The sequence below is a fragment of the Marmota marmota genome, unplaced genomic scaffold (assembly GCF_001458135.2).
Source record: "Marmota marmota marmota unplaced genomic scaffold, marMar, whole genome shotgun sequence".
Taxonomy (NCBI): domain Eukaryota; kingdom Metazoa; phylum Chordata; class Mammalia; order Rodentia; family Sciuridae; genus Marmota; species Marmota marmota.
This window is the reverse complement of record NW_026000138.1, coordinates 3881006-3905654: the sequence shown is the minus strand read 5'-3', so window position 1 is coordinate 3905654 and position 24649 is coordinate 3881006. Positions and strand designations below refer to the sequence as shown.

At 55.5% G+C, this 24649-nt stretch overlaps 2 protein-coding genes across 5 annotated transcripts in view; one reads left to right on the top strand and one right to left on the bottom strand.

The window, feature by feature from the left end:
- The window catches only part of Cux2 (cut like homeobox 2), a 195226-nt gene that overhangs the window by 19810 nt on the left and 150767 nt on the right, over positions 1–24649 (bottom strand). For all 4 annotated transcript variants that reach the window (XM_048785597.1, XM_048785596.1, XM_048785598.1 and 1 more), the window contains 6 exons: positions 12048–12182; positions 9445–9568; positions 7656–7732; positions 6813–6879; positions 5563–5611; positions 1734–1838 (listed from right to left, as the gene is read on the bottom strand). In XM_048785597.1, coding sequence (XP_048641554.1) covers positions 1734–1838; positions 5563–5611; positions 6813–6879; positions 7656–7732; positions 9445–9568; positions 12048–12182 — 557 coding nt within the window. The remainder of the gene's footprint in view (positions 1–1733; positions 1839–5562; positions 5612–6812; positions 6880–7655; positions 7733–9444; positions 9569–12047; positions 12183–24649) is intronic.
- Positions 1–24649, top strand: part of Pheta1 (PH domain containing endocytic trafficking adaptor 1) — a 64678-nt gene that overhangs the window by 34447 nt on the left and 5582 nt on the right. The gene's annotated exons all lie outside the window — the stretch shown is intronic.

Here is a 24649-nt window from a genome sequence, read left to right as displayed (position 1 = left end):
CCGTGGCTGATTAGCACAGGCATTTGCTGGGTTCCACGGGGGCTAATTAAGAACCATTGGCAAATTCCTCTCTGAGGCATCCTTGTGAGCTCTCGCTCTTGATCCTTTCCTCACCTTCTTCCTCTCTCCCATGAACTCCCTGTGTGTTGTGAAGCCACCTGGGCACAGGGACACAGACATGGCTGACACCACACAGTCCCAGCACACAGACACATGTGCCTCCCTGAATTCTCACGCTGACACACACACTCACAAAAATACACAGGCAGCAAGGAGACAGAGACACTGGGACACAGCACCACGACACACAGAGACCCGTGTGTGCTCCAGGAGGCCACATGGTCTCATGAGCAAATGGACCAAAGACACACTGATCACAGTAATTAGAGCATTAAATATTCACTGAGCATATACTATGAGCCAAGCACCATTTGGAGGCAGTTCACAAACAATCTTTTCAACAACCCTATAAGGTAAATGTCACTTGTACAGTTAAAGAAACTGAGGTGCAGTCAGATTAAGGACATGGTCACTTTTCCAAAGGTCACAAGCATACATATAATATAGTAACACACGTTTGTGGAGATATATTCCAATTTTTTCTTTTTTAGGCAATGACTGCATCTTTTTTTCCCCCCCTTTATTTTATTTATTTATTTTTATTTGGTGCTGAGGATGCAGCGCAGTGCCTTGCACATGCTAGGCAAACTCTCTACCACTGAGCCACAACCCCAGCCCAACGTATTCTAATATTCAAACAGAAAGAGAGGCATGACGCTTGTGCCTGTGTATCAGGTGAAACGAAAACTACCCAGCAACCTCAGGTTCACGGGTCAAGGCTGCAATTCACCCTGGAGCAGACTGTATCCCGAATCCATAAGGAATGTGAGTCTATCCCTTTGCTATGCGCTTGACATCAGGCACCCACGGCTTTCTGGGGAGCGGGAGGGATGGAGACTGCCAATAGGAAGGCAGAATGGGGTGACTCTGACGAAAATCCTTTGACAAGAAATGATTCCAGAACGCCAAAGGGCACTAACCAGTAGGAAAGAGAAAGATGAGTGGATCAGCCAGGCTCAACACAGGACGTCAGGTTGAAACTGGCCCTTCACACATGTGGTCGGGGCGGGAACCCCCACTGGAATCATCCTGCGCGAGCTGCTTTGGGAATAATGGCTGACAAGGAGCCCTGCGCCTCGGATCAGGCATGGCCTCTCTATAGTTCTGCTAGTGCCTGGAAGCCAGCCAGAGCATCCTAGTCTCCGGAACACCATGTGGTGCAAACCAAGCGTCCAACAGTGACACCTGGTGGCAGCCACCAAAGCTGCACTGCTGCGCTTTGCTCAAACTCACCCCTTTGGCAGTTGGCCATGGGAATGACCTTCTGTGGCCTGAGAAAGCTCCTGGCATTCTTGGACAAGTGGGGGTGAAGGAGGCTGCCAAAGGAAGGTACTAGACTTCCTGTTAAACAAAGGCATGTGGAGGCTCGAGCTTGAAAGGTCACAAGAACTGTGGCTACATTAACACCCTCAGCTGGTGAAGGGGTTGTGGTAATTACGTTCAACTATGCACTGACCTTGGCAATTAGGACACGGTGCCCGCTGTACACAGAGACCCACATACATCCCTGCTCACGATTTCACAACGAAGCGCATACCCACAATGTGTCACCTACCTAGTATTTCCACTCTTTCCCTCGGCTTCCCCCCACACTTCCCAGACTCCATCCTTACCCCACTGGGTCCCTGCGGGGAGCAGCAGGCCAGGCGGATAGAGCTGTTGACAGAGGCCAGCTGTTCCCGGAGACTCTCCACTTCCCGCTGGGCGGCTTCAGCGCGCTGGGGAGGGGGAGGGACACAGGTGGTCAGGAGGTGAGCAGGTGCGTCAGACCCTACTCTGCCCCTCTGACACCCCCCCTGCCACATCCCAGGTGGCAGTTGCCTGCTTTCTTGGTCCTGGACCCAGTCCTGGAGCTGGAAGGCCTGTCGCAGGGCTCAGGGCTGGGAACAAAGAAAGCAGCCCCATGTTTTTTCTAGAGTTGGAGGACAGGATCTGTGTGGCTCCCTTGAGGAGGCTCAGTCTGTGCTGGGGTGCATGGGACCCCAAGAGAACATTCCCCTCCACGAGGGTAGGAGGGAGGGGTTGGTGAGGGCACTAGAAAGCCCCCATTTCTAGTCACTCTGTCTGCTTCGCGAAGCTTCTGGCCCGGCTGTGTGGAAGGCAAGCCTTCCCTGCTCTCACAGCACCTGATGTGGGACAAGTCCCAGAGGTGGGTCCCCAGATCACAAGCCACTGCAGGCCCCTGGACAAGTCACTATCCCTTCCTAGGACTCAGTCCCCTTTTTATGAAATGGGGAAAACATCAGAAGGGGTCTGAGCAATTACAGTCAGAACCCAGCGGTTAGCTAAACTGGCCTAGGGTAGAGCCAACTCTTCAAAAAGTTTCTGAGTCTGGAAGGAAGCATCTAAATGTTAGCAATACGGTCTTGCAGTCTTGGAGAGAAATCTGAGCTCAGCTTCTCACTTTAGGACTTTGTGATTGTGTGACCTTGGGCAAGAGGCTTCCTCTTCCCAGCGTGGTCACTCTATCTGTAAGATGGCGATTGTAAAGGCAGCTATTTCACAGGGTTGCTTCACAAATTAAGTGATTTTGGTAAAATGCACTCATCATTAGGCATCTTAGCTTGGTGCCGTGCAGGTGTATCCATGATTGGTTCATTTCACTGGCATTCATCAGGGTGTATTACTTGAGCCATCACTTGAAAGTTAAAAGAGCTATTGTTTTCTTATTTTTATTTTGTGGTGCTAAAGCTGGAGTCCAGGTCTCATGCATGCCAGGTGAGCGCTCTACTACTGAGCCACACCGCAGCCCTATGGTTACATTTATAACTTCAGCTGGTGTAGCAGGTCATAGTGATTATGTTTAACTTCGGTTGACCTTGACAGTTAGAATGCTGTGCCCACTTTATGCACACAGAGACCCATGTATAGCATATTCACAGTTTAATTTATTTGTAATTTATTTATTGGCACCCTGTCTTGTGGCAGAAAGGATTCAAGCTAGTTCTGTTTTGGGGAAGAAGTTCTGGGTACATGGGGCAGTAGCAAAAGTGTGTTTACGTTTCTGCACAGTCGGGGTGTTCTGAGAAGATGTGAATGAACTCAGGATCCGGGCTACAAGGCGAACCCTGGGCTGCGGGTGGCGCTTCGTGGTACAGTTCGTGCCTGGCATGCTCCAGGCTCTGGGTTTGTTCCCTAGCACTGCAAAAGAAAGAAAAGAGCCTGGGAACAAACTGTGGGCTGGTTAGCTAGCAGGACCTGAGGGAAGTTTTCCTCCCTGGAGGACTGTGCTTGCGTTTCAAGTGGGGAGACTGAGGTGGCCTCTGGAGAGATGTGCGCACACTCCAAGGGCCTCGCCCTGTATCCATGGCACTTGGGAGATAGATGGATTCTTCTTCTCCCACTGGCAGAAGGTCCCTCTCCTACATAACCTTGCAGATTGGCAGTTAGGAGGTCCTCGCCTATGGTAGAGACTCTGGTACACAAAGGACGACATCTGCTTCTGGTTTGGTCTCTGCAGGGTTCACTGGCTTGGCTGTTATTTAGTGAATGACACTAGGTACCTGCTCTGTTTTCAGAATCCCTGCAGCCATGCTCAGGATGATATTAAAGATAGATATTAAAACTTGATATGGTGATGTTTATTTTTCTTCTCCGTATTTTTCTATAATGAGCAGATTTTAGTTAAATACTCAGGAAAAAAAAAGGAGACATTATTAAACTGTTTCCTATTCAAACTACTGTTAAGAGCTCTTTTAAAAAACCTATCTGGCTTGGCCTGTGGTGCCCATTTGGAATCCCAGCTCCTTGGGAGGTAGGATCAGAGTTAGGGCCAGCCTGGGCAACTGAGTGAGACACTGTCTCAAAAAAAAAAAAAAGGCTGGGATATAGCCAGTGGTAGAGCACTTGCCTAACATGGACCCTGGGGTCCATCCCAATACCACAAAATAAATAAAATAAAATAAAATAAAAAACTGATTGGCAAAGATGCAAAAGTTTGAGGACACGCAGTGCTGGTGAGGTTCTCAGGAAGCAGGCATCCTTGTGCACTGGTGGAGGGAGCAGCAGTTTAGCTACATCTGCAATCACAGATGCACACACCCTTTGCCCAGCAAATCCACTTGGAAAACTCCACCCTACATATTGGGTTGTGCGTCTGTACACTTCTGTACAAGCTCATTCACTACAGTATCGATTGTGAGGGAAAAGACTGGAAATACCATAAATGCTTATCAGTAGGGGCCTGGTTAGGCCGGGGTCAGCCGAGCAGAGCCTGCTGCCTGGGCTTATTAATAAAGTTTTATTGGAACGCAGCCATGCTCCTCCACAGGTAAATCATCTGTGCTTTCAGGCTGCAACGGCAAAGCTGACTACCTGTGATGGAGACCGCGTGAACTGCAAAGCTGAAAATGTGAGCCCTCTGTCCCTAGGTTGGTGACGGTGCGTCCATTCAATGTGAACTGGGTACGGAGGTGTCAACCAGAGGAGGGACTAAGTTAGACGTGGAAGGATCCCAGACAGACCACAGGGAAAGTAAGGTGCATATAGGGTTTCGCTTTTGCTTTAAAAAGAAGTCAAAAATGGATACATTCACGGGTGTGTGCATGGACTGGGCATCGCTGGAAGAAGACCCTGGAAACTGGCAGAGCTGCTGCAGGGGAGGGCAACTAGAATTTCCTGATAGCCCCTTGTGTAACTTCACTGGGGAATTACACATTCAAAAAATCAAACTAAATATGTATGTGGGCGGGGATGGGGCTGGGGCTCCGCGGTAGTGTACTTGCCTAGCATGTATGAGGCCCTGAGTTCAAGTCTCAGCACCACGTATAAATAAATAAATAAAAAAATAAAGGTCCATCAACAACTTAAAAAAATAAAAAAAAGCTGAATATGTATGTGGGCTATAAAAATACGGCTCATTTAATGGTCATTTCAGGGAAGCCACTGTGGTCACCACCACCATTGTCACCTGGCACTGTCTTTGGGCTTCCTGCCCCTCCTAGGGAATACTGCCCCTGTCAGGGCCAGACAGTAGGGATTCATGGAGTCTCAGCACCACGAGGGGCCCAGTTGGAAATCATGTCCTTGGGAACAGGGAGGGTGGGCCAGGTCGGGCCTGCATATTTTGTTAGTGTCCTGTAGGGACAGGGACTTGGGATCAACCTTCCTATCGAGTGTCCTCCACAGGAGGGAGCACCCCTGCCCTATGCCTGAAGAGCCACAGCTCTGGGCCTTTGCTCTGCCCTCTGCCTGATGTCTCTCCTCAAGGAGACAGCACATGGACTCAAAGCCCAGCTCCAGTGTCCCCCACCAAGACGCCCCCCTCAATCACCTCAGGAAATGGTGGCTTGCCTGTGGCAGTGCTGCCCTGCAAACCTCGGGCTGAGCGGGCATCTTCACACCTGCACTGGCCCTAGTCCTCAGAGGCATGTGACCCCCAGTTCCCCACTCCCTGCCAGGCCCGGCGCCCCCACCACAGCAGGTGCCGCCAGCACCCCTCACCTGATTAGCTTTCTCCAGGTTCGTCATGATCAGGCCGACCTCATCTGCCCTGAGACACAAAGGTGAGGCCCTGAGGGGGGGTTCTGGCAGCTGTCAAGCCCCCCATCCTGACAGCCCAGCCTCTGCTTGAACCCGAGTCTTGCAATGGGGGCTGAGGAGGCCACCTTCCCCACAGAGCTCAGGCTGGGAAGAAAAGAACCCAGGCTGCGGGGAAGTGGAATAGGGCCTGAGCACCACACCCTCCCAGCCTCCCCAGGGCTCCACTCTCTGGAGAGACCCTGCCAGGCCTTGAGCCTGTGTCTCTCTAGAGCTCCCAAGTGTGGGGGAGGCCTCCTCCACTGCCTCAGGGCATCCTTCAGTGGTGGACTAGGGGGTAGCCTAGCATGGGTGTAGGTGACCCAGGGAGCTGGGGAGCATCTGGTGACTTATAAGGCCACACGGGCCTGAGGACCTGCCCAGCATAAGCTGTTCCCACTGACTGGAGCACCTTCCCGGGGGCTCTTCGAGGGCAGCTCCTCACCCTGAAGGCCTCCTCCCCAGCGAGCCCTCCCTGAGCCCTCTCCATACCCTCTCTGCCCATGGCCAGTACTTTCCTTTATAGCATTTACCACGTGCTAATAATGATGCTGGGCATACAGTAAGTGCTCAATAGTGTCTGGGAGCAAATACGGTCATCACTGTTTCAGTTGCTGTCTGCCTCCTTTCTGACTGAGGGGAGGGGCACGTTGTCTAATGTGTCCCCAAGACCCTCTAGGTGAGCAGCAGCAACTCAGTAAGTGTTTATGGAATGAGTGACTAAAAACGTTCCAGCCCAGAGCAGGTTAGATGATGTCACCTGGACTGTAGGGCTGGAGAGTGGGGACGGGGTGAAGGGGAGACCCCTGCTCGGCAGCCCCACAGGTCAGGCACGGGATGTCATTCATGGTGAGTGGCACGCAGATAGCACCCGGATGGCGGGAGCAGCGGTATGAGATGGAAAGGGGCCCCGCCGGGCAGAGGATCAAAGAGGAGGGTCAGACGAGGGAGCACATCAGGGATGTTCAGAGGTAGCCGGTGCGTCTGGAGGGCCAGGGAGGAGGGACGTCTCCAGCGACAGAGGGGGCGTGTTGCGGGCGACAGGGGGTACCGTCAGGGGGGACGGGGAGGAGGTCTGTCTGGAGGGTCAGGGGAGGAGGTACATCTCAGGGGGTGGGGGTAGAGGCCTGTGTGGAGGGACGGGGGAGGCCTGACCCAGCTGGCCGCTCACTTACTTGGATGCGGCCTCCTCGTCGTACTTCCGACGCAGCTCTAGCAGCTCCGTCTGCGTGGCCTTTAACGCTGGGAGAAGTAAAAGGGCAACTGAGGCCTGACCCCAGAGCAGGATGGGGCAGCCCTCCCAGGAGGGGGACCCACCCTGGGTGTAGGAAGGCAGAGTGAGGCAGTGACGGGGACCTTTCTCTTGGTTAGAACTGGCACCAGGTAGTGTGTGCCCTGTCCCCAGAGGGGCTCTGGACTGGGGCGAGGGGTGTGGGGCTGGGCAGGGCGGGGCAGGTGGGAGGCCTTGGGTGGAAGCTCAGGGACCCTGGTGGGAGTGGGGGCAGTGGTGCCATCTGCCCCGGAGGCTGGGGTACAAGCCCCTAGCACCCTCCAGGCCCACCCTGAGGCTCTGACTGGTATGCAGGGGACAGGGAGGCACAATGAAGCTGAAGGGTTCTGGATATTGCAGGGTTGGTCCCTGTGGATTCTGATTTCTGACTGTGGTAGGAAAACTGAAGGCCGGGCCACAGGGGTGGGGGGCGGCGGGTGGCCATGCCTGGCAGGTGTGGCCCGTGTGGCCATGTGGTTGCCTCTTTGGACAAGGCTTGGCTTCACCAGCGCCCAGACCTCAGCCCTCCCCACTGCTGTCCCCTGGCCCCTGCAGGCACTGTCAGCCCCCCACCTGACTCTGCCTCAGATTCTCCTTCCTCAGCAACACGGGGCGGGCAGGAGGGGAGACCCCTTGGGGAGCAGCGCGAGCTTCGCCTCGCTCTAGAAGCCCTGTGAGCAGAGCTCGCTGTCGCTGCCGCTGCCCCCGCCCCCGGGAGCCTGGAGTGAGGGTGGCACGGGGCACGTACCTGAATGTAGGACCTTGATCTTCTCCTCTGCCTCCCCCAGTCTGGCTGCCAGCGTGACCTGCACTTCTTGAAGGCCCCTGTGGGGAGACGGGCTGCTCACGCTGGCCCCGTGCTGGGCTCACCCTGGCTCCCTGTCTGTCACCTGCCCCCTGTAACCTGCGCCTCTGTCTTCAGGGAGTGCAGAGACGTGGCACTCAGGGTTTGCTGTCCTGCTGTCTTGCTGGTGGGGTGGCCCCCATCATGGCTGGCTCTGCTAAGTCCCTGTCAGCATTTCAGGGGGCCAACCTGTATAGCACCAAGTGGCCTGGTCTGTGAGGCGGGGTTTCTGGCAGGGCCAGCCTAGTAGGGGGCCTTCCTAGTGTGTGTGCCCTCCATGTCACTGTCCAGGGCAGGCACGGGCCCTGGTATGGCAGGAGTATGGGTGTTCAGTGAGTCTAGTTCAGGAGTGTCCAAGCCTCTCCTAGGAGGACTGGAAGGTTATACAGAGCTGGGGCCTGAGGCTGCCTGCCTCAGTGACTACAGGAAGGAGTCCTCAGTCTACCCATCTCTCCCTTGGCCACTCTCCTCCAGTCTCACATATCTCGCTGCTCAGTCATGGCCAGCGGCCTCCTACCTCAGGGCCTTTGCACTGGCTGTTTCCACTGTAACGTCCTCCCCTCATATCTGCAGGACTTGCTTACCTAGGGCTTTGCTCACCTGCTCGGTGAGGCTCTCCCGTTTAAAATCCCAGTGCCACTTCAGCTCCCTCCCTGGCTTAGTTTTTCTTCCTAACTTATTGTTATTGAACCCACCATTGATCTGTCGCCTCACTCAATGAAAGCGCACTCCAGGAGGGCAGGGGGCTTGGTCTGATTTGTCCCTTAGTGTCCCCAGGGTGGGTCCATAAACATGGGTGATCAATGATAAGGGAGGAAAAAGTGAATGAACGCAGGGATGAATACAGTGACTGCCACAAAACATCCAAGAAGGGCCACTGGCCTGGGTAATGCCCAGGGCACCAACTGCAGGTAGCTGTCTATGCTGTGCACTGTGCCTGGGCCCCGCACCTATGGACACATCTAATTTCATTCCCATAGCCAACCAGGAGCAAATGCCACTGGCTAGGGCACTGTCCCCAGGTGTCTGCCAACTGCACACTAACTCAGGTCTCTCGGTGCAGACACTCAGTAGACTGAGGTCTACGATGAGCTGAATTACGAAAAGGAGAATGACCGTCACACAGTGGGTGAGCCTCATCTAATCAGTTGAAGGTGTTTTCCCCCCCCATTGTTTGTTTGTTGTTTTTTGTAGACAGGGTCTTGCTCCGTTGCCCAGGCTGGTCTCACAGTCTTGGGCTCAGGAGATTCCCCCTGAATAGCTGGGCTGAGAGTCTTGCTCCACCAAGTCTGGCTCTATTGAACCTTAAGAGCGAACTGAGGAAGAAAGGGTTCTGCCTCAAGATGGCAGTACCTCTGTGGCTGGGGTCCCGCCGGCCACCTGCTCTGCTCATCTCAGACTTGCCAGTCCCGCAACTGCAAGAGCTGAGTCCTCAAAACACACTCCATTAAAGAAAAATCCGGCTATTTCTGTTTCTCTGGAGACGCTAATGCACCACTTTTCAGATGGGAAAACCGAGGCTCTGGCGAGTGCCGTAAACTCCCAGGGCTGCCACCGAGCCCCTGTGGCGAGGCTCAGATCAGACCCAGGCCTCCTGGGGTCCGAGCCCCCTCCCTGTCACCTGCACTCCCTGCGGTGGGCACCTCCCTGCTCCCTGCCAGCCCAGGGAGCCCAGCTGTCCCTCGGCCCTCACTTCTGTTTCTCGGCCTCATTTCTCTGCAGCAAGGCTTCTGTCAGGAGGGCTTTCCCAGCGATGCCGGGCAGGCGGCTCCCCTCGGTCAGCGTGGGCACGGCTGGGGACGTCCCCTCTTTCTGCTCTGCAGGGAGAAAGGGAGACACAGCCGTTGCCAAGAAAGCAGCATGAGGCAGGGGTTCCCACAGCCTGGACCCACCGACCACAGCATGTGTGCCCGGCTCCCAAACCTGGGCTCTGGGGAGGCTCTGCCCATGCCTGCCGCGCATCTGGTGGGCCGTGTCTTGGATGGCACCCAGGCTCGCCCTCGCCTGCTCACACCTCCTCCTCCTCATTAGTTTTTTTCAATTGTAGTAAACACACATGAACACATGCACCATTCCAACGGGAGCTTTAGTACATCCACAGTATCACACACCCTCAACCCAGGGAGGCCTGGTCAGCTAAACGGCCCTCCATCCTGCCGCCAGCTCCTGGCTCCACCCTGCCACACTGGCTGTGGAGACACGCCTTCTGGACATTTCCCATCATGGAAACACACACCAGCTGACCTTCTGCATTTGGTTTCTTAGACGCCGAGTTCACCCAGCACTTCACTCCTGCTATGGTGTGAAGTGACCCCCAAGGGCTCAGGTATGAGGTATTAAGAGGGTGATGAGGATTAGACAGGGTTACAGAGTGCAGCCCCTATGACTGAACACTATGGCTTCATGGGAAAAGGGAAAGAGCACATGTGTGTGCTCCCTGTCTCTGCCACATGATGCTTGGCACCGCCTTGGGCCTACCACCAAGAAGGCCATCACCAGATGTAGCTCCTTGACTTTGATTCAGAATCATGAGCCAAAATAAACCTCTTTTCTTTATAAAGTTCCCGGCCTCAGGTATTTTATTAGAGTAACATAAGACACACTGATACAGTTCCTTTCAGTGTGACTGCCACAAAACCGTCCAAGAAGGGCCACTTCTACAGAAGGCATTCCACTCTGTGACTATGCCAGTTTATCCATCTGTGTGTTGGTCCCACTTCTGGCTTCTATGTTGCTATGTATATGTGTGTCCTCATTTTTGCCAGAGCACCTCTTTTTGATTTTTTTAGCGTACATCCCTTGGAGTAGAACTGCAGGGTCATGTGGTGAGTCTATTTAACTCATGTCCTCGCTTTCAACAACTCTACTGCGGTGTGTGCACCTAGAGGCTCTACTGTCAGCCCTGCCACAGTCTTGGCTTTTACAAGAAAGGCATCAAGGTGCTCCTGCAGCCCTGAAGGCCCATCAGTGCTGCCCAGCATCCTGCCGTGTGGCTGGTCTCTGGCTACCAGACACTTGCCCCACCATTACAAAGCCTGTGGCCAGTATCCCTCCTGAGTGCGTCCCTTGGGCACAGAGTGGTCTCTCCAAGGAAACACCACATGGAGTAAATATATGGGGTCGCGTAGCATGGCCCAGCCTGAAGTGAAGCACAGCTGTCCCAATCCACACTAGGAGCAGCTGCTCAGGGTCCGCTGCCCTGTGACCTTGAGGAGCTGGCCTGGCCAACATGAGGTCCTCCGCTCCCCTTGCTTCCTCCTTGGTGAACACCTGCTCACGCCTTCAGGTGCTTTGTGCTGGAGGCCAGGGCTCCTGATGGTGGGTCAGGGACAGTGGTGTGCCCGGCTCAGCCTTGGGGCTATTTCCTTCCCAGCAACCTGCGCCTGCACACTGGAGGCCAGCACCCCTCTGCCCTTCTGAGGGAGGAGCGAGTCCCACTCCCAGCCTCTGCTCTGACCCTCATGGTCCAAGGTGGCTTCCAGTCTCGCTCTGACCCCCACGGCTGGCTCCCTCGTTCTTAACAAGCCCCGAGCCTCCAGGGTCAAGGCACCACGCACTCCCTGCTCAGGCAGTAGAGGCCAGCCTGGAAGTGCTGTGGGCAGAAGCTCTGGGCTGGGGGCTCAGAGGCAGAAAGGAAAATAGGATACTGCCCAGAACCTGTGGAGGACTCAGGAAGTTTTTGGTTTTGTTCTTGGAACTGGACCAGGATCAGAACTAGGGCTGCTCGGCCCCTGAGCTGCACCCCAGCCCTTTGCATTGTTCGTTTTGAGGCAGGGTCTTGTGCTCCTCCTGCCTCAGCCTCCTGAGGTGCGTGGGCCCCTTGCTGCTCAGGAAGAATTAAGGCTGCGGCTCATCCAGGCGCAGTGTCCTCCACACCTGCCCCCGGATTCCTGGACACACAGCCCGACTACACTTCCCAGCCTCCTCTGCAGCTGGGTGTGACCACAGAGGTTCTGGCCAATGGGAGGGTGGAAGGGGGGCCTGCTGTCCAGAGTCACACCCTGACACCTGTGTGACCTTCACATTCTTCCCCTGCCTGTTGCCAGGTGGTCAACATCACCAACAGGACATCCCATGTGTAAGGTGGCGGGATCTCTGTCATCTGGATCCCTGAGGGGCAGCGTGGCACAAGCCCGCAACCTTCAGTAGACTGAGGCCCAAGACCCGGGTCCGTCTGCTTCAGCAGAAGTGCCATCGCCACCCACCTGCTGTCCACACAATGAAGCCCAGTCTCAAGCCCACCAGCCCCTGCTGCAGCCCATGGTGTTACAGGACCCAGGAAGGCCTTAGCAGTACCTTTGTGGCCAAGGAGCTCGGGGTGCCTCTTCCAAGAAGCGTGGAGGTCCCGCCGGGGCTGCCTGCTGGGGTCCAAACTGGGGGGCTGCAGTCTGTCGTCCAGGCTACGCGCCACCTCCAATGTAGGCACAGGGTCTGCAAAGACAGGGAAGAGGTCGAGGTGGGATGCCTAGGCTGAGGCTGTGGGGCCTGGGAGGGCCTCCTACAGGGAGCTGGGTGGGGATCATCCACAGGAGCCACCGGAGTCACACTCTGGGTGGCCAGGGAGAGCCAAGTGAACGCTCTTTACATGACAGACTTCTCCAGGACCCTGGCAGGTGTGCCTGCCCACTCCCTGGTGAGCATGTCCTGCCAGCTGGGAACAACAGCAGTCATATTGTCACTGCATTGTCTTGACTCAGTGATGCCACTGTGTCACTGTGTATGGCCCTGGGGAGGTTGAGTGTGTCCAGCCGGCCTCTCCACCTCTCTGTCCCCTGGGGTGGAACCTGCCACATGGCCTGAGGCCCTCCAGCTTCTCCTGGCTCTACCCTCCCGGAGACATTCTTGCGGCCCGGTAGCTGTGGCTCCTCAGTGGACTTGGCCATGTGCACTGGGGATGTACTAGCGGCCATCCCGGGAACAGCACGCACACCTGGATGAGAGTCTCCCAGCTTCCCGACGGCTCCCAGCTGAGGAGGCTGCGGGCCTCTGCCTGGCTAGCTTCCCTCCACCTCCCCTTCACCTGTGGAGAGTTTCCTTTTCCTTTCATTCTAGAGCCCAGCGCATGTCCTCTAGGACATTCCCAACCGCGCCCCCAGGGCAGGTACCAGTGGCCATAGAATGACTCCTGAGGTTGGTGGGCTATGCAGGTTACATAGCCCAGCCGCAGGCAGGGGGCCGTGGTCCCCAGAGCAACCCCTGGAGGCTGGCTTGGAGTCAACCCGTCTTCACAGAGGAGGGAACTGAGGCCCAGAGAAGCCAGGGTGCTCGCTAAAGGGTGGAGGTGACGCTGGACTGTCTCTTGCTGAGGCCACGGAGACTTTCTGTCCTGGGGTGGGCACAAAATGTCCCCAACAGTAGGCACACAGGGTGTTCATGGGGCCCAGGACAGCCAGGGCCTCCAAGCCCAGGTCCCGGGGCCCAGGATCTAGGCCATTTCTGGAGCCCTCTCTTCTTGGTTCCTCTCCCAGCACCCCCTGCCAGCATCTGCTCGGCCGATGTTCTCTGGTGAGAGGACAGACTTTGGAGCCAGATGTGCCTGGACCCGGTCTAATCCATACTTGCTTCTTGGGATGGTGTGTGATCTTGGCAAGCAACTCTCTCTCTCTGTGCTTCACCCTAAAAGTGGCAACCTCCTGGGGTTGTCATGAGGATCAGGCAAAATGATCAACATGGTGCCAGACACCCTGTCAGCTCAGACAACCTCATGCTTACCCTCAGCCTTGGGGTTATTTCCTTCTCAGCAACCCGCTTACAACATTTCACCCCTGAAGATATATTACGACTCAAATGCCACCTCTTCCAGGGAGCCCTCCTGGACCAGTCTTCCCACATGTGCTCCCCAGCTGCCTGCAGCTCTCCATGGTAGAGCCCAGTGCTGTCCCAGTATATCTGCAAGTCCACCCAATTAACACGCACTGGGCTGCAAACTTCACAGGGGAGGCGAGGGCTACACTGGTCCTTGCTCTACCTCCCACTGGTCCATAGTACCTAGGATGCAACCTGACGCACAGTCCTACCCAATACATTTTTACAGGAGACGACAGGAGGCCATGCCTGCCCGGAGGCCTTCAGGTCTGGCTGGAACAAGGTGGCCTCTCATTTTCTCCTACTGCCTGTTTGTTTAGGTGGAGGGAGGCTGGACAATGGGCGTTTGTGCCGTGGTGAGCAGGTGCAAGGGCGCACCACGTTGGCTTTCCTCTGTCAGCAGCCCCCACGCCCTGTCATTAGGCAGCGCCCGCTCAGCAGGGTATGCCATTATGTCTCCCAGGGCTGATGTAATTATACATTGACATAATTAACCCAGCAAGCGCATTAGGCAGGCCAGCTAAAAATTCATCTATAATTATTTGTTGTGTGCATGCTAATGAGTCCATCTGCACCGCCTTTGTACAACATGAACAAATTAATTTACAAGTCTGGATTTTTTAATAAGTTCAAGGAATCGCTTCCTATTGTGTCCTGGATTTTGAGAAAGGAAGAAAAAGGCGACAGCACTCGCTGGGGTCAGGGAAGTTAGGTAAACACGGAGGGAGCAGATCCGGCGGCCTCTGCAGACTGGCTGTGGGCCCAAGGACGGGGGAAGTTCTCCAGTGGCCAGGCCAGACGATTCCTCTGGGAGTGGGGACACTTGCCGCCACCTCCTCTCCAGGGTTAGACCCAGGTTCTGTTCCGCCCTGAGGACGTGGGCCCTGCGAACTGGTGGCTGGCTTCGGTGGCCCCCAGAGGCTAGCAGAAGGGGCCAGGCCTCCACACGGGCTCAGGGGGCTTCGGGGCTCTGCCCTCCCGCCTTCGCTTGCTGGGGCAGCGGTGAACGTGCTGGTTAAGCTCCAGGATCTGAAGTTCAGCTCTGGGTGGAGTCCCATGAGGACCCGAGCCCATTTCTCCACCTGTGGGGGACACTGTGCAGCGTCTGTTTGCCTGGAGGTACCTCTGGGCAGATCCAGACACACTGAGGAGAGAGTGAGACCCGAGGGAGGGTGTCACCGGAGGGTGGGTGTCAGTGCCGGCTCCAGCTGGCCGTGTCTCTCTAGGTGGCCAGGGACTCTCCGAGCCTCTCTTTCCTCGAGGAGGCTGCCCCCGAGGGCTGTTACGGAGAGGAGCTGGCTGACCACTGCTGGCCCGCGGGCTCAGGGCGGGCTGGGAGCCAGCCGTTCTCTGTGGAGAGCGGGCACCAGGCACGGCCTCAGTGTTGGCACAAGAAATGTGCCCAGGAAACCCAGAATTCAATTATCTTGATTTGAACTCATTCCACTCTGGACCCAAAGATTTCAGCTTAGAAAACCAACCCAGGGAGGGAGCAGTCAGCTCAATCCGTCCACTGTCTCCTGCACCCCAGGACGCAGCTGGGAATGGGGGTGGTGCAGGGAGAGGCGAGCCTCTGGCCTCTTCCTCTACTCCTGGCTCCCTGTGGCCGGGTGGGTGGTACTGAGATGCTGTGGCCAAAGTCCAGCTTCGAATGAATCCTAATGACCACAGCCCTGTACACTCCATCATCACTATGGCAGTATGAGGATGTCGCAGTCCCCTTTTACAGATGGAGAAACTGAGGCACAGGGGTCAAGGCTGGGACCCATGCTGGCTAGCCCCCAGCAGGACTCATCAGAGCCCCCAGGGAACCCGTGAAGCATTCTGGGCCTCAGTGGAGTCTCAGGGTTGGTCTGTGTCACTCCAGTCCTCCGGGGGCAGGCCGGGATCCTTGGGGTTTGCCTGTTGGGCCTTCTGATCTCTCTGTGGTGGGCTGGTGTGCCTGTGACGTGCTCTCAGCTTCCAGTGGGGCTGTCAATCAAGACGCTCCACCTTCCCCCAAGGAGGGTCACCTGCTTCAGGCTGCCAATTGAACACTGCCCTGGGAATCTGGACCCCTTCACCCGGTTACTCGCTGCTCTGGCCCTGTGTGAGCCGGGGGCCCCACCTAACGAGTCCCTTTCCTGTGCACTAGAGTTTCCAGAGCTGGCTTCTCCACACCACATGAGGAACCCTGAGCGACATAGGAGCTGGTGATTTGACAAGGGTATCTGAGAACTGGGTAAAGGGAAGGAGGAACGAATGCTCACAACATTTCACCCCTGAAGACTCAGTTTTCCTGTCTGTAAAATGGAGCCCCAAGCAGCATCCACCAAGGCCACTGTGGGCATTCAGTGGTCAGAGTCCTGCACAGTGGTCATCCCAGCCCTTGCTCTCATCAGCGTTCAGCAAAGGGCAGAGGGATCCTTCTCAGTGAGGCCCAGGGGGCTCGCTCACCCAGCCCTGCTGGGCACCGCCTGGCTTTGTATCTTGGCTCCTGCTAACAACAGATTTGCAGAACAGAATTAGAAGCTGCTGGATATTTTGGAGAGACAGAGCATAGGACAGCAGCCTCGGGAGGAGGGGGCTGACCAGATCTCAGCAACAGGGCCTTGGGAGACCCCTGGAAGCTGCCAGAGGGTCCTCAGAGGCCCAAAGAATAAGGCAAAGACACCAGGCCCTGGGTTTCATCTGTGTCTATGCCAGTTGGAGCGACTTTCAGCAGGAAGGGGAGGCTGGGAAGGACTTCACTGTGGGTCTCCACAGGTTAGACTCTAAGCAGGAAGGAATCGAGGATGTCCTGGTGGAAGGCACAGCCTCAGCAAAGGCAGGAAGTCATGGCAATGTTAACAGCCTAACCCTCAGGGTAGGCTGCATACAGTCGGGCAGGCTGTGCACAGCACAAGGATATACAAGGGAGTGGCAATCGAATCGCACATTTACATATTTGGTACAAAACTCTTTGGGGAGATAGTAATGACCTGCTCTGAGGCAGGGGTACTATGCTGTGTCACCAGGTAGCATGTGGCAAAGGGACTTGGAACAGCTCCTCCTGTACTATAACTGTGGCTATTCCAGGCTCTGTGCCAGGGCTCACCTGCACTTTCTCCTTCACCCCAAATAGCACAGTAAAGTACGTGCCACTATTGTCTCTGTTTCCCAGACAAGGAAATAAAGGCTCAGAAAAGAGGTATCAGGTGCCCAAAGTCACCCAGCTTAGGCAGAGGTGGGGTTTGAACCCAGGGCTGTGGACTCTTCGCCGGAGGTCAGGTGGCCTCTGGGCAGGGCAGGCAGGGCCCTGACTTCTTCCTGTAGACCCGAGTGTGGGGCCAAGGGCTGTCCTTGGCCCTGCTACTGGCTTGTTATGTGGCCTTGGACAATGTGCTGACCTCACTGGGCTCCCCCATCCGAATTCCTATGCAAGTATGTCCGAGGCTCGCACTCAGCACTGGGCCACTGGACAGTGGCTCGCCCTGCGGGCAAGCACCTGTGCACTGGCCAATCCTGTTCAGCGGGGTGATGGTTAAACAACTTCGCGGCCAGGCTCGGCCCAAGAGGTGTGAACACCACGAACACGGTGAACCCTCAGGTGGCCAAAGCAACCCTGGGAAATAAGGGGAGGGGTGGGGGTGGGGGGGGCGAAGGTCGAGTTCTAGCGGTGACATCAATCCATGCTATTGCTTTCCACCCGAAGCCTGTCTGTAAATGGGGACAGGCAGGTTCTCCCCCTGTGGAGGGGCTGGGGACCGAAAACTGGGAACCGCAGGTGAGCAGAGCCCACGGGGCCCTCTGAGCCCACCCATGCAGGGGCTTGCTGAGCGACTTGTAGCTGAGGGGAGAAGACCTGCCCTTGCGCAGCGGCCTCCCGGGGGTGACAGGCTCCTTCACAAGTGTGCTTAATAGACCCGAGAGGACTTCTCCACCCCACGTGTCCCAGGTCAGCTTCCTCCCTGTGCACGAAGCCCGGGAACTGAAGAGCCCAGGCGAGGGCATGGCTCGTGCAGATGGCTAGTGGCTGGAGGGAGCCTGCGCTGAAGGCTGTGGCTTCTCAGGGTATAATCCTGAGTCCTGGTGGCCCGAGTGTAGCTGGGTGAGACCAGGGGACGGGTGGGCAGGTAGGTCCCAAGGGCCCTGCAGGGTAACAGGGCTGGGGACAGGACTGACCCTGAGGGTGCCAGGCAGGAGGCGGTGGCAGGGGTCCAGGGAGCAGCTCCATGGTGGCTCAGGTCAGGAGCTAGGCAGGAAGCGCTGGTGGCTGTGGGGACTGGGCTGAAACGTCCCCAGTCTGTGCTCATCTGGAAACTCAGAATGTGACCTTGTGTGCAGATGGGGTCTTTGCAGTGGAGATGCGGTCAAGACGGGCTCATACGGAAGCAGAGTGGGCCCTGATTCAATGACAGATGTCCTCAAAAGCAGAGGGACCCACTGAGGCCCGGAGAGAGGCCTGGTGAAGATGGAGGCAGAAACAATGCAGTCAGAGGCCAATGGCCTGGAGGCTTCGGGAGCCGCCTGAGGCAGGAGGGGGCCGGCCAGCGGGGGGGGGGGGCCGGCTGCCCACCCCACTTGGGTTTGGGGCTTCTGAGAGAAGTTTGTGCTGTCACCAGGCTGTGGCACTGTGGCGCAGCAGCAGCCTGGGAGACCTCAGCCCTGTTCCAGGCTGGACACAGGTGGCGAGGTGGTGAATGGTGGTGCAGGGCCAGGCTCACTCAGGGTCCAGCGCCTGGCAAGGCCGGCGACCCTGGCATCCTGGCCATCATAGCAAGGTCTTTCTCTCTCTCTCTCTCTCTCTCTCTCACACACACACACATTCTCTCTCTTTCTCTCGCCTTTTCCACCTCTTCTAAGGACATGAGTCGTGAAAAAACAAGGGGCTACTCTAACGACCTCATCTTAACACGATCATATCCTCCAAGGTCACGTTCACAGGTACCAGCAGGAAGGTCTTCAACCTATCTTTCTGGGGGATAAAATCCAAGCCATGACCTGATGGAAGTCCTCACTCAAGTCAAACCTACTTCCTTCTTGCTGTAACCATTTTCATCTCCATCCATGAGCCAAGCCTGTTCCCTAAGAGGAGGCAGCAGGTCCTGGACTCTGACCCTCTTGCTTTTCCTTCTCTTCAGTGCCGAGGAACTGAGCTGTCACCGAGTCGGGTCTCTGCTTTGAAAAGTACACAGCAATGACAACATCTTCTTACTCGGATGTTTTCTGCTTGTTACTTCCCAGCACATGAGAGCAGGGTTCCCAGACTTGACTTGGTTGTGCGGTGACTCATTTCTTCTGGGAGGAACCTGGGGGCCCTGAGCTGTCCCTGAGCTGCCCGGCGGGGAGCTGGGTTGGAGAGCAACACTCTTAGCATGCAGACAGCTGGAGTGTTCCGCCAAAGCCTGCGGTAGAAGGCTCCTGCCAGGGCGGCTGGCAGACCCTGGGCTCCCCGAGTGCTTTATCAGTATTATCCAGTGCTTCAGCTAAACGCCACTGGCTGCTCTTATGGACATAAATTGAAAGAGAGAAAGGGAAAAAAGTCCTTAAGCTGTAGGGAGAGATTTCTCGGAGAACCCCACAGCCTTGGGTCTGAGGGCAGCTTGTTTTCCTCCAAGTCTTCCCCTTCCCCCAGGCACACACTGGTCCTTCACATAGCAGGTGTCCAATGAGTATGGACTGTCCCAAAAGGGGACAAATGATGGAATCAGTGCCAGAGGGTCTCAGGGGTTTCCACAGAGGGTGTCTGTGGGAGGCGCAGTAATATAATATCCCTCTCGAAAACACCACCTCCTACCCTTAAAGCCCTGGTTCATGCAAGAGAGGGTTAGAAGCAGGTTGGGGTCGGGGATGGCTCCTCTGGCTTTCATGATGAGGGAAGTGGCCACAAGATGACAACACTGTTGATCTCTAGACACCAGGAGAGGCAAGGAACGGATCCTCCTGGACATGTGAGCGAGAGTCCTGTTGATGCTTGACTTTCAGCCCAATGAGACCCATTCTGAACTTCTGACTTCCAGACTGAGATAATGAATGTGTGTTGTTTTAAGCCACGAAGGTTGTGGTTGTTTGTTACGGCTGCTGTAGAGAGCTAGTAGTCCAATGCAGTCATGGAGTCATTTTTATTGAGCACCTACTAGGTACCAGGCATGGTTTCTCCAGTTGTCAAGCATTTCCCAAGTGCCTGCTGTGTGTCAGGGAAGGTTCAGGGCTGCGGAGATGGAGTAGCAAATGAGAGGGAATCCCTGTCTGTCTGTGGCTGACCTTCTGGAGGGGAAGATGGACACGGACACGTAAGGCCAAGGCAGAGACCCCCTGCCAAGGTGGAGGGTGGGCTGGCCGTGTGGTGGGGAAGGCCTGTCTAAAGGCAGCCATCTGGCTGGGAAGGAAGTGAGGAAACTGCTCTAGGCACAGGAAGATCAGGCTGAGGACAGGTGCTGCCGCCTGCCCATCTCCCCAGGGCACAAATGCACTGGTCCTCACGACCACTGACCACTTTTGTGGATAAGGACATGGGGCTGAGAGAGGCTGGTGATACCCAGGGGAATCCTGATCCAGTGTCCTCTCCCCTCTCTGTGCCTGGTCTGGGTACAGGTGGTTGGGGTCAAGCTCGAGTTTCTGGTTTTCACCCCCAAAACTGCAGCAACCATCCACCCTGGAGCAGGTGGGGGCATGAGGCACATAGGACACCCACCCAGTCTCTTGAGCTAGAGGCTCTGAAGAACGTGGCCTAGCCCTCCCCAAGAGGAGCCAGGCGCTCTGCATGTATCTCACTCAAACAGCCACAGGAGATGCCATCACCCCCCTTTTCCAGATGAGAAAACTGAGGCCCAGGAGAGGAAAGCCACTTGCTCAGGGTCCCTTGGTCAGCAAACAAAGGTAGTGCTGGATCGGAAGCGGGCCCCCCAGCCAGTGCCCACCACTTCCACACATCTGTGGGTCCCCTAGGGGGCCCTGTGTGACTTTTGTCCTCCTGTGACGTGATTTAAAACCTTAAGGTCTATTATAAAGTACTGCTGGTTGAGCACCCCAATCTGAAAATCCAGAACCTGAAATTTGACGTCTCCAAAAGCTGAAACCTTTCCAGCCCTGACACATTGCCCCACTGGCAAATTCCACCCAGGAAAATAGTGTCCTGCATAAAAATCACTAAAAACATCATAGGAAATTCAGGCCATGTATGTAAGGAGTACATGGAACACAAATGGACCTCGTCTTCTGACCCGGGTCCCGTCCCTATACTCTCATTATATGTGTGCGGATATTTCAAAACTTGAAGAAATTGGAAATCCCACACTGTGGCCCCGAGCATTTTGGATAAGGAACACCCTGCCTGTGTTTTTTTTTTTTTTTTTTCCAATTATAAGCAGAAAATTGGGATTCCCTGTCATAAATAGGCATTTCAGCCATACAGGTGAACGCACACAAAGCTGGGTATGGTGGTGGGTGTCTGTCTCCCCAGGTGTTCGGGAGGCTGAGGCAGGAGGAGTGTTTGAACCCAGAGTTCAAGGCCAGCTGAGCAGCGCAGAGAAACCTCAAGACCCAAATAACCCAACAACAAGAAAAGACCACAAAACTAAAAACCAAAGAGGGAAAGCAATGCTATTACAGTCCAGTTAAGCCCTGGGGTGGGCAGCTGCCGTCCCTGGGCTGAGGGGGAGACCTGTGGGTGTCTTGGGGTTGCTGCTGATTCTCCAGCACCCGGCGGCAGAAGCCTTCCCTGCAGGGCAGAAAGGTGACACCCATCATGGCCTGCAGCCTGCAGCGTGTTCAGAGTCGCAGCCTTTGCCTGGGTACCCTTTGATATTAGGTGAAAAGCTGGTGCCATCCAGCTTCTGACTTCCACAGTGGCCCACGTCTCCCTCTAGTGTCTGGCCCGGCTCAGCATGTCCTCCAGAAGCCTTCCGGCCAGCTGTGCAGAGCTGCCCCAGCCACCAGGGACACCAGTAGGCGGGATCCCCCCACCCTGCCCCCCACCGGCCATCCACATTCAGGAGGAGAGAGCGGCCCAGTGGGCACATCCTAGCAGGGTTTATAAAACCCTGACCCATGGCACCCCGACCCAGTGTCCGAATATCACCAGGCCCCTGATGAGTGGAAACAGACCAGGCAGACGAGCAGGCAGCAGGCGAGGCCTGTGGCACCGGGCGGGGACACTGTGGTGAGTGCAGGACCTTTGTCTCTCAGACATCCTGTTCTTTATGCACTAACTGCCTAAGAAAATGACTTATTCGTCGTGGCTGCATTGGATCTGACCGCTCGAGGACAAGGTGGAGGACACAGCGGGAGGGTTTACGTATTTTCAGGCCTCACCAGGCTTTGTAGAGACCACAAGCCTCGCCAACGCACTAGCGAAGCTGTCAGAGTCCTCCAGAACCCTGCAGAGGGGGAGCTGGGGTGCGGGGAGAGCAGCTCAACCCTCCCACTCTGTCCATCTGAAGGAAAGTGGCATTCGGAGCTTTTTAAGGAAAGCTGGAGCCGAAGGCTGTCCGAGAGGCTGCTTAGAAACACATATATGCAGAAGTATGCGTGTGTCCCTCCAAAATATCTCCGAGACAGAAGCCTGCTCCCATCTGGGCTTGTGCTCTGGCGCCCGCGTGGGTGGCAGGCTCAGGCTACTGACGGTGGCAGCGAGACTAACTTTGATCCTATAGTCTTAACTTTTCAGTAGCAGATGGGGTGCGGAGCCCTATGCGCAGCTGTGAGTCACGCACCTGCCATACCCTTCTTCCTGCCTGGGGGGTCTCCTGGTCTGGGCAGGGACAGAGGGGCTGGGGAAGAGGGGCTTTCTTTTGGCACTGGGTGTTCTGGAGGTCATAGTAACACCTCCACCAACAGCGAGCTCTGGTCACTGTCCACTGAGCCTCCCCTGCAGGAAGGCTCTCCCTCCTCCCTCAAAAACTCCACCTGGGCACTGGGAGCTGTTGACTCTTCCAGAGGAGAAAGAAGAGGCTCAGAGAGATGGCGCCAGGGGCCAGCAGAGCTGGGACTCAAGCCCACTCACATTATAATAAAAATGAGCCCCACACTGAGCAGCAGGGACCAGGGACGCGTCTCCTCCTTGTGCCCCTGGCTGAGCGGAATGCCTGGCGACCAGTAGGTGCTTGGCACTTGCTGAATGAAGTGCACAGATGTGCTGGGTTCACAGGGCGCCCTGGCCCTGTTCCCTGGTCCTGTAACTGCGGAAGGTCTTACATGTGTTTTGCGTGTGAGGAATTGGGCTTGGGAAGGTCAAGTGTGACTCGTGGGAAGAAGCCACGTGGCCAAGCAGGGACTGGCCCGGCTCTGTGGAGAGGGCCATCAGTCTAGTGCCCTGCTCTCCTTCCTCTGCCCCCCACCCCCCGTCTGGAGCTCTTTGCTTCCCCTCAGCAAAAGTGGTCCAGTCTGGCTCTGGAGCCCTGGGCGAGGAGCACAGGGGTCCCTGGCGAGTGAAGGGCCATATCACTCTTCCTCGGGCCGCTCACGGCACTCCAGCTAGGCCCCCTCCCAGCCTAGACCCTCCCAGGCCTCAGGTGGCAGAGGCCCTGTGGCTGCTCTTCACTGTTTGCAGAGCTCAGATCCCCTGCGGCTTTCTTGTCCAACCTCCTTTGATTTTGTCTATTTATTTAGGTGCCAGGATGGAACCCAGGGGTGCTTTGCCACTAGGCTACACCCCCAGCCCTTTTTATCTTTGAGATAGGGTCTCACCAAGTTGTCCAGTCTGGCCTCGAACTTGCGATCCTCCTGCCTCAGCTTCCAGAGTTGCCAGGATCACAGGCGTGGCCACCAGGCCTGGCTACCCTAGATCTTAAACTAGCCCTGGCACTGGCAGTCTTGGAGCCTAGACTGAGACCCCACACTTCTCCACTGAGACCCCCTGGGCAGCACGGTGCACGGGCAGGATGGGGGAGCCACCTCCAGGGTATGTGGGGATCAGAGCTTGTGTCCGCAGGGTGGAGCAAGCTGCCTGCCACACAGAGCACCCTTGAAGTGCCCCTAAAGGGCGGCGCCTCAGTCTTGAAGCCAAGTTCAAAGGCCCCCTCTCTGAGGCGCCTCCACCAGCCACCCCTCCTTGGAGCTCATTTCCTGCTGTGAGTCCTGGTCCTCCACCTTCGGGCCACACTGTCCTTGTCAGCCCTGAGTTCCCAGGCGGGCAGCTTGAACCCCAGCCTGAGTTTCCCCTGTGGCTCAGAGGGTGCAGCAGGCGAGGGCTGGTCCTCCCTCTGACAGGGAACAGTCTTTGCGGAGCCCCTGCAGCGCCAGCACCAAGGTGGCGGCTTCCATGGACTCCACTTTCTAACCCTGAGCCACCAGCGCAGGCCAGCTCTGGCAGGGCTGTGAGGGAGGGTGCTCCTGGCAGCCGAAAACATGGGCACTGCCCTCCGAAGTTAACTGCCACCTTTAGGGAAACCTGACATCGTTAAGATTTTCATTTTTTATGCATTAAAACTCTTTATGTTACCCTTAGGTGTCCCTGTGACCCGGACAGGACGTAGCAGAGGCTGAGTGTGGAGGGGGAGGGCAGGCAGCAGGGACCAGAATTTCTAATTATACTAAAATCTCTATTTCCTCTGGCTGTGAAGGCGACCTCTCCACTAGATGGTGCTAGAATTAGTAATTTGGGACAAAAAACTAAACTCAGCACTTAACCTCCCTCCCTATTTTCATACAAATAATTTTAGATGGCTCAAACTTAATCTTTTGAAAATATTAAGATTTAAAAAGTACCCAAATACCTCTAACTTTGAGGTGAAAAGGTTTTTAAAAATAGGACACAGAAGCCATAATAGAAAGGTTTGGTAAGATTTTCTACCTTCTGTAAATCCTTCTTGAATGCCTGTTACATACTATATACAACAGACATTATAAACAAAGTTAAAAAACAAAAGGCATTCAGGACTAGGGAAGAAGATGTGAAAGGTATACCAGCACAAAGGTTAATACCCCTAATATACAAAGAGTGTCTATAAATCAATAAGAAAATGAAATCGGAAAGAAAAATGGACTAACAATATACAAACAAGCAATTTACAAAAGAATAAAAATTTGGTTCATAACAGAGGAAAAGATACCTAGTGGGCTAGTCAATAAAGGAACACAATGTAAATCAGCAAGGGGAAAGAACAATTGTATTCTTTCTGACTACCTGGATT